This window comes from Podarcis muralis, chromosome 1 (genome assembly GCF_964188315.1).
Source record: "Podarcis muralis chromosome 1, rPodMur119.hap1.1, whole genome shotgun sequence".
Lineage (NCBI taxonomy): Eukaryota > Metazoa > Chordata > Lepidosauria > Squamata > Lacertidae > Podarcis > Podarcis muralis.
Window position 1 is genome coordinate 102,509,438 of NC_135655.1, and position 13,208 is coordinate 102,522,645.

The 13,208-nt window shown below is 41.2% G+C and overlaps 1 protein-coding gene across 4 annotated transcripts; it reads right to left on the reverse strand.

Moving 5' to 3' along the window:
- Nucleotides 1-351: 351 nt before the first annotated feature.
- On the reverse strand, nt 352-12,776 carry NMI (N-myc and STAT interactor). 4 transcript variants are annotated; one of them, XM_028745770.2, is made up of 11 exons: nt 12,673-12,776; nt 8,629-8,703; nt 8,453-8,527; nt 8,230-8,298; nt 7,548-7,706; nt 6,254-6,370; nt 5,479-5,641; nt 4,706-4,812; nt 3,413-3,599; nt 2,131-2,237; nt 352-1,046 (listed from the first exon to the last, which is right to left on the reverse strand). In XM_028745770.2, the coding sequence occupies exons 1-11, from the start codon at nt 12,688-12,690 to the stop codon at nt 840-842; spliced, it is 1,284 nt and encodes a 427-aa protein (XP_028601603.2). In that variant the 5' UTR covers nt 12,691-12,776; the 3' UTR covers nt 352-839. The 4 variants fall into 4 exon arrangements, with proteins under 4 accessions (XP_028601603.2, XP_028601617.2, XP_028601625.2 ...); XM_028745784.2 differs by lacking the exon at nt 12,673-12,776 and adding an exon at nt 12,491-12,647; XM_028745792.2 differs by lacking the exon at nt 12,673-12,776 and adding an exon at nt 12,119-12,352.
- Between the last annotated feature and the right edge of the window lie 432 nt (nt 12,777-13,208).

A 13,208-nucleotide genomic window follows, 5' to 3' on the forward strand; every position in this document is an offset into this window, starting at 1 on the left:
GAACTCACGCATCAATCAAAATTTGGATTGGCTAAAAACATTGGAAGGCAGTGGCGGCCAGGTTGACTTATTCCTTTATGATTTTATACCTCAGTTGGGCTTTACTCAGACTTTGGCTGTTTGGATTATCCTTTGCTAATGAAAGTTATTCTGACAACGATTTGTAATTTAATTGGATTCTGCTTTCTACATGTATCCTATTACAGGTAATGTATTTGACACATACACCTTATCATATATCATATGTGCATACACACACGAACACACACACACACACACACACACACTAAATTAATGCAATCCCAAGTTCATTAATTAGATTCTATGAAGAAAGAAAACACTAGACATATATTCGAAACACACCAATTTATTATGAGCACTTATATTGTATTGACAAAAACAGCAATCTAGGATCCAATATTAGTATATAATCAATTTACTGAGATTGTAAAGGACTTGTGGTCATCTTATATCAGCCATCATCTCTGTTGGGGCTTGTTTCCTATTGTGGCGCTAAGATCAATCAGTGCTTGCCTAGTGATGCCTTCTTTAGTCTGATGAACATAGGCAGCAAACCAATGCACACTTATTTCAGAGTAAACCCCATTTAAAACAGTGAGAGTTACTTCTAAGTAAACATGCATAGATAGGATTGCACTGTTTGTCATTACTTTTGCTGGATCAGAGGAGAACCTTCCTATCTGTGAAAAATGACTTTTGATTTAGAAAAAAAGCAGGCATACCATCCAGTGTAATAAAATAAAATAAAATACAGAGCATGTTTATTGTTCTATGAAGCCCTTGGCAGAATGGGAAGTCGAATTCAACTTCATTCTCTGTCATATAACATTCTCTGCATCATTCTCAAAGTAAGCGACTTTGGCTCCTTGTGAAACGAACTTGACATTTTCCACTTCACCGCCACCATTTCTAGGTTTCTGAAAGTGGATCGCAATCATATCTTGCACACTTTCATCATCATCATCATCCTCTTCTGCCTTGATTCCTGTTAGCAGTATGGTTCTCCTGGAAATCCCTGAATATATCTGTCAAAAGAAAAACACACAACGTCTTGTGACTACAAATCTCTTTAAGGAATATATAAATTGGTGGAGTGAAAATACTGGTATTAGCAGGTCATGTGGTCCTTCCCTTTTTTGATGTTTTAAAACAAACTATAAACCTGTACTTTTGGCTACAATCCTAACCATGTCTGCTCAGAAGTAAGTCCCATTTAATTCAGTGGGGCTTACTCCCAGTTATGCAGGCAAAACCTTTAGGCTTTAGTCCTTAAGAGCCAAGATGCTCTTTAGATGCTCTTTGCTCTAAGCATACATTCATTAGTTTTAAAATGTAAATAGTGCCGCTGTGGGAGAGCTGATTTACTAGGTTTAACCCTCCCCCTTCCACCTGCCTTGGTCCACACAAAAATTATTCTTCTGAAGCTATTTGGACTGGGAGGAAAGTACCCATTGATGCAAATAATAATAATAAATTCTTTTGTCTTTTTTGAGTGCTGCATGCAATGCCTGTGTGTCTAATTTTAAAGGTAAACCAACTGTTGTCCTGTAGGGTTGCTAAGTAGCCAGAATAAAATGTAATTACACCTTTTGGCTGCTTGTTAAAAATGGCAACCTAATTCTGTTAGGAAAAATCAATAGTGGGGCCTCGGTGAAATCACTAAAGCAGAAGAGGGGGAAAAATGTGCCAGCCCAAGAATCATGAAAGTGCCTTTTAGGTTCTGGATGGTGTGTCATATGCACTTCCTTATATTCGCACACATGATGTTGAGGATCTCAAACATGGCGTGGCAATGTTGCTAAAATCCGAGGGTCTCAAACCTATGCTTGTTTCTCAAAACGCTTCTAAGCTCTTAATTCTCACTCCCCATTGATTGATACCACAGCCTCTTTGTTCTGTGAAGAAAAGCATTCTCTGGAAAGTGAGACAAGTAGGTTTTAACTATTATGATTAAAATTACAAATCACAGTTACCTGGAAGTAAGTGCCACTGAACTGAGTAGGACTTACTTGCCAGTAAAGACTGGGATTGTGGCACAATACTTGCAATGCTTGCAAGTCTCCGTTCATTTACTAACTGCAATAAGCCCCACGGGTATGATCCATTTACCTGAAATCTATTCAGAGTCTTCTCTATGATAGGAGAAACCAGGACAAAATGAGTCCTTTCACTTGTACGGAAAGGGCATTTTCCATATCTCACAATGTTCTTAGCAGCTAGGAGAGAAAAACAGTAGAAATGTAATGAAGAAATACAGTTTATCCCAAATACTGAACTTCAGGGACAGGGGAAGGGGGAGAAAACCCTATTGTTTTCATAAAGAATAAAATCCCAAACTTGCAAATTAATATTTTAATATGTACTTTAATTGGGCAATTGTTTATTTGTACAGAACCAGTATTGATGACTAATATTGTAGCCCTATGCATATTTACCTGGGATTGAGCATACTAAGACTGTAAGGTAAACATAATGATTAAATGTCCCATTACGAGGCACCATTAGTGAACTCTTTGTCATGTCTACTCAAAAGTAGGCCCCTAAATTCAATGGGACTTCATCTTAGGTTCAGTGTGAATATGACTGCAGCCTGAAATCAGAAGGAACAAGGGTAGCCAGAGTGTCATGCTACACTAACAGTTGTGTAGAATAACGAATATCATGAAGATATTCAGGGACAAGCAATAACTGCTGACATTCCTGCTTCTACACCATTATTAAAGATGCAGGAGCACTTATCTCCATATATTATTTGGCCACCCTGCTAGAAAATGTGTCCAAGAAGGACACAACAATTCAAACAGCATTCTATAAACACACCAAGACTTACTTCTGAGTGAACATATATATTTTTATTATTCATTTCTACCACATCTGGGGTATAAACACCCCCCTTGTTTACAGTGATATAAAAATGAAGCATCATTTTTTTAAATGGTTACTGCAAGGGCAGAGGTTAAAATTGTGTACAACTGCACTAGTGAATAAGAAAGATGTAAAATGGAATGCACATCTGCTTTTTCTTTTCTAGGATGAATAAAAAACACTCACCAGTGCAGAAGAATATGGTTTAGAACTGAATGCATTTCAGGTAACATTGCTAGATATCCTTTTTATTCTTAAGGCTGCAATCCTATATGAATGTGGTAGGGAATAGCAGCTGAACTAAATAGGGCTACTTCTAAGTAATTCTGCAATAGACTGTGTTATAAGTCTACCAGTGGGGGGAGACAGGAGATAGTACTTGGTGTCAATTCATCTTAGATCAGTTTTGCAACAATCAAATGATGCTCAAATCTGCAGTCTACTGAACAATGTCAAAGTAAAAGTAATGCAAATAAAAGGGGATCAGATTTTGTAAAGTTAACTTGCACAATGCTTCAGAGATCACCTATTGGCTGGCCAAATGTAACAAGGGCGATCTGGGACTGCTGGTCATAGGTCACGTTCTGCACTTCTCCTCCCAGTTTAGCTTTGTATAAATTCAGTTCCAACTTATCTCTCATCCATTCCGGAGGGATGTTTAGGTATGGGATGTTAGAAACATTAATCTGCTTTCTAGAGATCTTAGCATGGAGCTGCAAAACAATCCAAAATTACAGGTGTGAAATAAAATCCAGAACTGTAGCCATGTTCATTTATAGCAGCAAAAAGGCCAAAACATATCATGACCATAGCATGGGTTTCATTGGCAAGAACACACTCCCTATCAGCTACATCATGAGTGGCAGAAGGTTGCAGAACTTATACTTGTTACCAAACATCACTGTGACTATCAGGCGTTAAATACATTTCTCGCAAATCAAGCTGAGAAGGCTGTAAGTAAATAGGTCCAATATTTTGCTTCACCAGAGTATACTATGCAAAAAATATGTTAAAAGATTTGGGCTGTAATTCTATATTTGCTTCTGTGGGAGTAAGTAACATTGAACTCAATTGTGATTCCCGTATTTTTCGTCCCATAGGATGCTCCGTCCCATAGGACACACCTAATTTTTGGGGGGGGGGAATAAAGGGGGGGAATTCCCTTTATTTCCCCCCCAAAATCAGGTCGGGGAACAGCGGGATGGCAGCGCTGCGCCTCCCCACTGTCCCCTGAGCTTGTGGGGCTGGCCGATGTCTGCCCGGCACGCTGGGCGCTCTGCTTCAGGGCACCCTGCGCGCCGGGTGGCAGGCTGCTATCCGCAGCATGGGGAGCCCCGCGGGAACTCCCGCAGGGCTCCCCACTTTGCGGGTGTCTGCCCGGCGTGCGGGGCGCTCTGCTTCAGGGCACACCGCGCGCCGGGGGCGGCAGGCTGCTATCCGCAGCCTAGGGAGCCTTGCGGGAACTCCCACAGGGCTCTCTAGGCTGCGGATATCTGCCCGAAGCGCGGGGTGCTCTGCTTCAGAGCGCCCAGCGCTCCGGGCGGCAGGCTGCTATCCGCAGCCTAGGGAGCCTTGCGGGAACTCCCGCGGGCTCCCCAGGCTTGCTGATAGCTTCCTAAAGCCTGGAGAGCGAGAGGGGTCGGTGCACACCGACCCCTCTCGCTCTCCAAGCTTCAGCGAAAGCCTGTATTCGCCCCATAGGACGCACACAGATTACCCCTGAGTAACTCTGTATAGAATTGCAACCACCAACAAAACTTTTGTCTCAGAGTTCAACTCACCAACACATAACACTTAAAAACCACAGTCACTGACTTACCTCAAATGTTACTCCCCTCTCCAGGATAACAGGGAGAGCTTTCATAGCTATCATCTTACTTTCAAAGTTCACATTATGGCAGTGTTTTTGGATCAGTCCCTGGGCAACTGAAGGACAGCATGTTAATAGTTTTCCATGACCAAGTATAAAACTAAGGAACAAATTCATACATAAAAATTGGCCATATATACATTTGGTTTTAAAAGTTCACGGGAGTCAAGTAATCAAAAATTGCGGGGAATTAGCTTGCACTATGCCACAGAAGTCTGTGTGAAAGGCAGGGCTAGCTATGGGTCATATCCAACCCCTAAGGAGATTTTCTGCCCCACCTACCCCCCTCTGCAAAATATATCATTTAAACAATTATTAAATAATTATTGACTCCTCCTGTTGGTCCCTAGCCGGAACACTTACTTCCATGTATTTGGTGTTTGGGAGCCAAAACGTTCCAAAACAGAGGCGTCTGGGAACAGAGGTTTGACTGTACTGATTTTAAATAATTTTACAGACCACTTTATAGGTCAATGCTTTTTTCTCTGGTTCTGACATAAAGCTTAGCCATTACACTATGAATATCCTGCTGGCCCTATCAAGAAGAAGAGTAGCAGATTTGGGGCACCATTAAAGGGCATCCAATTGTCGGTTACTGTTATATCTTCACAGCAGGGTCATGTGGTCAGTTTGCTCAACGTCTTGGCCCGGACTTGGCTGACCCAAACGTCTTTGCTAAAAAAATAAATTAGCATTCATATATATGAATGCACATTTCCTACCGCATTCCTCTTCAAACGTGATGAGAGCTTCTCCTTGGCTTAGCCTGAATGGGATTTTTGTCGCTATGTGAAAAAGGCAGGTTATGTTCATATACATGCTCTCATCCTTGATATTCTCCAGCCGCATAAACTTCATCTTCTTCTCAGGTATGTCGTTTTTGAGCTGGTATTTTAGAAACCAAACAGAAGATGACAAGATGAAAACAATTTATGACATTGTTCATAAAAACACAGCAAAACCCAAAATGCTATACTTATTGGATGAAAGGTTTCACTGGTGTGTAGGCCCCATAGTGCCTGCTTGTTCCTAAAGTTTCTAACAGCACCGGGAACCTTTGGCCAGTGGCCAGTCTTGTTCAGCTTGCAGACTTCCAATAGGTATCTGCTTGGTCACTTTGCAAAAAGGATGCTGGACTAGATAACCCTTTGGTCTGATATAGCTGGGCTCTTTTGTTCACTGGCCACACTTGTGCAATGCACTGGTAAAAAGTTAGGCAATTTTAAGTGCATAAGTAGTAATTGCTCCTAACGAAGTTGCAAAGGGGGGGGGGGTAATGAGGGTGTTAATCTGTAGTAAACTAAAAATTCAGAAATACAAGGAGGAGTTGCAAAGCCTACCCAAGCATGCAGGAAAATTTGAAATATTTAGTTTGAAATAATAGTTTGAAATATTGTCTCTTATGCCTTAGGCAGCCCAGTTCCAGCAACATCTCACCCACAGTCCTGAATACAGCTATGTCCCTTTGAAGGTTAAACAATGAAATATAAGTATTACCCGATATCTCTGTGAAAGCTCTCCACATTTGGCTTTCTCTTCTGCAAGCCTGGCTTTAAGGACCTGAATTTCCCTTTTCAGCTCAGTATTCTTTGAATTTATTAAGGAAAGTTCCTCCTGCAGAATGTGAGAGAAGATTTAAATATCTATCAAGGTAGAAAAGGTTTTTCAAAGGTAATCGTTTTACTGAATGTCAACAACAACAAAGCAGTTACAGTAAGCAAAATATTGCTTAATATTTACTATAAAAGTTTCCCTTGATCTAATTTCCTAGACTCTTGTCCACCCCCAAGAATAGGTCCAAACGCAGCCTCCCCTATCTGGTGCCTTCCAGGTGTTTTGAACTACAAGCCTCATAACCTCTGACCATTCATTGTGCTGGATGGGGCCGATAAGAATTGTAGTCAACCACATCTGGATTGTACCAGGACAGAGAAGACTGCTCTAGCCCAAACAGACAAACCTTGATTATATTCAAACTTTGGAACAGCCAGCCTCTGTACTGCTTGGTTTCCTAAATTAACACTATAGAGGCCTTTTAAATGTCATAGTCAGATATAGCAATTGTTTCTGTTGCTGCTCTACAGAACCCATTATGCCATGTGGAAGCACTTCCAGCAATGTCCACATGGTGGCCATAATGTTTGAATGGGTCATAATAGCCCTGTTGCTTGATTTTTGCTCTATTTAGTTGTTCTGTCCTTGTTTAAAGATAGTTTGTGTCTCAATCAAAAAGTATTCCAGTGCACAACAAACACTCAGATCTTAATGAGAGTGAAGATGTTACTCCCAAATCTTTTTTTTTTCTTTTTCTTTTTAATCTATATCTTGATTAGCTCTCAAATCTGTTTAAATACCTCTCTTGGGACATAAACAAGAATTTTAAAAAGCTGAGTACTCCTAGGCATGTGCAGAGTAACTTTCCTTCACTGCAAACTAACCAGAACCGGCCCCCAAATGCTGGGCTTTCAAGCCACAGAAAGGTGCAGGATTGAGGCTCCCCATATTGACTATTTTGCTATTTGCTTAAAATAATGGCAGTACAAATAGGCTCTCTCGTTACTTGATGGGAAGGGGCCAAAATGACGATGTGAGCAGCCGCCTCTATCTTTCACTCTCCTATATTTTGAATTTGTAACATTTGCTGCTGACCTGCTTTAATCCACAGCAGGAAGCACTCCCCACTGCAACATTTTGACACAGGTCCTGCATAACAACACCAGCACCACCACCACCACCACCTCCTCAGGATAGGGATGCAAAAAGGCAGCTAACTAATACCAATCTATATTACCTGATGCTTCTCCCGCACCATCATTCTTTCCCTCAGTGCCTCATTTTCCTGATCCTTTAGCTTTGTGAACTCCTCTTGGCAGCGGGACCTCTTCTCATCGGCAGCAAGTTTCAAAAGAAGCGCTTCGGCCTTTTCCTTTTCAGCTTTGGCAACCTTCTCCTTTGCAATGCAAGAGAAGTCAAGACGGTTTCAGCGGAAGGCTTTCTAAACAAATGTGGCTGCTTGCCGCAGGCAGCAAAGGTGGGGAACCTCCAGTCTGGGGGACTGAGTCCCTCCTCCTCCAGTGCTCTTTATCCAGCCTTTGGCCATGGGCCATACCTGTCATAGGGCTCTGCTCTTCACCCTCCTTGAATGCTTTTGCCTGGCTGGAATATATTATTATAGTATTGTAATGACTTTGCTTGCCTGTAAGATGAATGGAGGTGCATAGAACCCTCTGGCTTGTGTGGGGCTGGAATGTAGCCTGCTCTACAAAGGCAAGAGTCACGCCTGTTGTTCTGCCCATTTTTGCCCCAGGTCTTGCCCATTTTTGCTTACGACTCCTCCCACCAGTGACATGCAGCCCCTGGCTCTTCACATGGGAATGAAACCCAACCCAAGGGCTGGAAAAGGGTTCCACATAGCCCATGCATTAGGTTCATGCTGCCATCTTTGAATGGCGCGAAAACCTACAAAGATTTACCTCCCATTCTTGCCGTTCCCTTTCCGCCTCAGTGACACGCTGGTCTGCAACTTGGCCTTCCTCAGTAGTCTACAAAACAAAAGTTAATCAAAACCAAATCTATCTATCCATTAAAGCAATAAGTCCGGTTTAATTCTCACTTCCATCCAGTGAGAGACACCTACAAATTAAAACTATAATCTTCATTTAATGGAACTGCACAAGGACCAGCGACAGAACTTACTTTGTCTTTTTCCTGTTCTGCAAGATGCTTTGTTTCGTTCACAAGTGTGCCTGGAAGCTCGCCATTCTCCATACTCTATGAAATGGTACAAATACACAATTATACACTCTGTAAATATCTGGGCTGCAAGCTTTCAGCTATTTAAATGGAACTGTGTTGGCACTTCAAGAACTTACCTTTAATTTATCTGGTTCTTTAACATTCTCCGTCTCATTTACAAGTGCTCCTGTAATCTCACTTTCCTCCATATTCTACAAACACAGTCAGAAATACATATTATGAAAGGGGGGGGGGGCAAACCTTAACCTTTTAACTAGAAGACTACTCCATAAAGGGATGCCTGTGTATTAAAATGAATGCCAGAAGTTAAATAAATATTGAGGTTTGCTTCTGAAGAAGCAATCCTAGACAATTCATTAGTGTATGTTCTTACTTCCTTGACAAGCATTGGGCATCCCATTCACTTTTTTTGCTGCTGCATCACACTGATGTTAAGCTTGTGGTATACTAAGACTCCTAGATCCTTTACATATGTATTACTGGCAATCCAGGTGTCCTCCATTTTATATCTGTGCAGCTGATTATTCTGGCCTAAGTGCAAAACCTTACATTAGTCACAATTGAAATTCATTTTGTTAGTTTGAGCTCAGTTCTCCAATCTGTTAAGGTTATATTCAAACCTGATTTTGTCTTCACCAGTAATGGCAAACCCTCCAAGTTTGATGTCATCTGAAAATTTGATAAGCATCCCCTCAATACCATTCATCCAAGACATTTATAAAGATGCTGAGAAACAATGGGCCCAGAACAGAACCCGGCAGCACCCCAGCCTTCTAAAAAAGAACATCACAAAACTACCTTTTCCCTAACACAAATTTTACTTGGTTATGCACTTTTCTGACAAAATAACCTTCAGTGGACATTTTTCTTATAGTAGCCCTAATTCAAGATATCTTAGGTACTAAATTCATACTGAAAAGCTCTTATCCACATGAGACACAACACAGATTAGTGACACAAATCTGCTGAGAAAAGACCTTCTCTATATTCATTAATAGATTTTCATTCAATATGAATCATTAAAACCTAGACAGGAAAAGATCATGAGGTAATCTGTCTGTTGCCTTGTAAGTAATGGTTAAGGACATTCAGAATAATTTCCAAAGCTCTGTCCAGCCTTTTTCAAAACACCTTCCACTACTACATGACACTTAAGCAAACATTTGTTTTAAAATAAATGTAAAGAATATAAGGAGAGACTACATCTGAAAATAGAACTTTTTAAATAGCAAGGATGATGGCATCATCAGTACATATTCATAGTGCAATTGTCATTTGAGCAGGTCTGACATGTTAAATCCACTGGAACAAAGTTTATTTTAACAAAACACATCATATCGGAATATTTAATAGCAATCCAGTCAAAGCACCTGATATTCTTTACCAGTCACATTTGTTTATGTTCCCATACCACAGATCTATGTTATGTTTATTTATTTATTAATCCAATGTAAGTTCCACCTTTCACTAACAATAACGATATTAAAAAATACAAAAACAGACATGAAAAAGTTAATAAATAAAAACAGGGGCAGTTAGCAACCAGTTTCCCTTCCTACCAACAGAGTTGTGATTAATCTGCACTGGTATGCATTTATTTGTTGTTGTTTTTAAAAATCATCCAATAAGAAATCAGCATGACTGAAGACAAACCGCTGAAGGCTCATCTACAGAAGAAAGCTTTCAGCTCCCTGTGAAAGACCAACAAAAGGAATAAACAGCTTAGGCCTCCTTAGGCAGGGAGTTCTGGAGCTTAAAGACTCCTTAGCTTGCAATCTGGCTAACTTGCAACAATCAATCTAGCTAGCTGCTTCACATGCAACCTGGGTCAATATGAGATTTGCAGACTGTAAATGTACATGTACTTACATAGCTATTAGACAGGGTGGCTAAAAACCAATGATTTTTTAAATTTAAATTGGATTTTTAAAATGAAATGCTTTTTTGGGGGGAAATCTTTCTAAGGATAGTTTTCTATTTAAGTTACATTATAGTCCAAAGGCTATTCATCAGGAAATAAGGATTTGTTTTAAGTTTTTCATGTGTACTAAAACTCAGTCTAAGGGTTTTTTTTAAAATAAATAAATAAATAAATCATTTAACCACATCAGTTAAACGTGGATACACATGCTATAATGTTATTGTTTTAGTTACCGGTAAATAAATTGTTTTAAGCTGATATTTCGGAAATGATTGTTCTTCTCCTTCCAATAAAGTACAGTAGAAAAGTTGTCCAAATATAAACAGTTAACTTATTAAACCTCACAATAATTTCATAATTATCTGTCAATGTATTTCTAATAGTATAACCAAATCAGTAATTTTTGATATAACTGTAAAAACTGCTCTACAAAGCAGGTCTCTCACACTTACTTACTGCCTGGACGGGAAGTTGTCATGGAGAGGGTCACTTGAATCCCCTCACATATTCAGTTAAGGCCTGAGGGGGATTGAGAGACCCTGTAACATTGTCCTGCTCCTAATGCATTCTGCGGTCATGTGCAGGGGTCCTATGTGCCTACTGATGTAGCCACAGAGGACTCCTCCATGTGAGGGGAGAATCATGCATATTTTTATTTTGTACACCCATGGGAATTAGTGATCCACTCAGTTGAGCCTGAAGCGAATTCCAGCCATACAGCTAATTGGATGGCGAAAGAACTAGGCAGTTGCAGGTTGCAAAGTGTTTCAGAGGAGCCGCCTTTACCAAAATATATATCTGCCAAAGCAAGACTTTCATTGGGAATGCGCCGTACATGAATAAAATACAAATACTGAACAAGGTAACAGAAATTCTGCTCCCTGAATAAGACCAATTCTGCAACCCAAATAAATCATGCAGATGTGTGTGAGAGAGAGTTTGTTCCGCATAAATGATTTGCAATGTGGCTTAAAGCTTTCAAATAAATATTGCTCTGTGTAAATGGCCCCTTCACATGGCTAATAATGGTATGGCCAGCAGTAGGAGTGTGGTGATGGCATGGCTGGTGTGGGTGGGGCAACATAAAAGACCCCCCCCCGAACTTCCCTCACACATGAATTTAACATACGAGATGCTTGAGTGAACCCCTCTAATAAAGGAGGAAATATCTCATCATCGTCTGAAGGCAGCCCTGTTCAGGGAAGTTTTTAGAATGTGATGTTGTATTGTTATTTGCTGTTTTTTGTTGGGAGCTGCCCAGAGTGGCTGGGACCATAATATTATCATCATCATCAAGTCACTTTTCTTGTTTTTGTCTGAATTGCATAAACTTTTGATTCTATGACTAAATTGTCACTACCCACCCTGAAACCTTTAGGTAGGTGATTCTGGAAGGCAAGTCGTTCTATTTTGTTTTCCTACACCAATAACACCTTACTTTACAGGGTTAATGATGATGATGATGATAAAATAACAACAACAATATTTATACCCCGCCCATCTGCTTGGATTTCCCCAGCCACTCTTTGTAAACAAACTGAGATTACCGTAAAAACAACAACAGTACTTTGTGTAGCAAAAAAATGCTATTTTATAATTACTGCAAAACCTGCCCAACGGTAGAGATTGAGAATACCGTGTGTCATTCCCGCGGGAAACAAATGTTTCAAGATAATAATTCTTACTTATTACAGGGTCAGTTTAAGACCTTTCCACGCTTGCGCACTTTTCCTGCTCCCCCGCCCCCCGCTCAACAGCGGAGGCGGCACTCCAGGATTGGGGGCTCCACTCTGGGGATCCCCCCCCCCCTCTCCTTCTTTTCTAATCTCTACTGCAAGGCTCGGGAAGGGAGGAGAGGTCAGTTGCTGTATTTGGATCCCATCTCACCAGCCAGGGTTGTGGATCAGCTGTTTTGCTTTCAAGCACAGAAAGCGACCCCCCCCCCTCCAAAAAAAAAGTTAAGACGAGTAAAATTAGAACAGGGAAATGCACTTGGACCCCCTCAAATTTCGAAGATATTTCCCGAGATCGACCAGCAAAAAGCCGGAGGCACCCACCGTCCTCCTGCGAGAGGAAACCACTTTTAGTTTCGCTTTTTAAAAAAGCAAACCACCACAAGAGTTCCCCGAAGCGGGTTTGCTTGGTAGGGTTGGAAACCGGGCGCGATGGGGAGGGCGGGGGACAACGCGACAGGCTCTTGTCCCCAAAGTTTCTCCTCGCACACAGACACACAACTTACAGGAGTTGAGCTTTGCATCCCGGCTGCAAAGAAAATCGCCAGAAAACGAAAGCAGAAAGTTGCAGCCCCTTGACTGGAAGTCACGTGCAGGGAGGGCGGGGATAAGTCGCGCAGGCGATGTCTGAGGAAATGGGAGATTAGATTAGTGGTTGTTTTATTTCTCTTCTAGTGGGGGTGTTAGCTATTAGGTAGAGCATGGGAGATGGTCTCGCTCCTCGCCCCCCACCCCCAGCAAGGAATGTGCTAACCTAACTTCCCATTATGCGATGTTCAAATACACAGAAGCACACTCAAATAGGATTATTAGCTTCTTGGGAATCCTTTCTTTGGCCCATGTGCAGAAAGGAATTCTCTTCACCACAGGAATGAGTCTCAAAGCTTTACTGCAGAACAAGAGTTGATAAATGTAACAACACATTGCAAACGAGCACTGGGGTTCGGTCCTTTATGCAGTTCGGTAAACTTTTCTCTCTCTGGCCTCAGAGGAAGTTCCTAAGCTTGTTTATCATTGCAGAGCTGCTCTGTAACCGCTGCTG

Bases quoted from the DNA above. Each gene is read 5' to 3' on its own strand.
- NMI (XM_028745770.2), bottom strand. The intron at 3,600-4,705 runs GTAAGTCAGTGA...ATTGTTTTGCAG, and splicing joins AGAGGGGAGTAACATTTGAG to CTCCATGCTAAGATCTCTAG. The intron at 1,047-2,130 runs GTAAATGGATCA...TTCTTTTGACAG, and splicing joins AGACTCTGAATAGATTTCAG to ATATATTCAGGGATTTCCAG.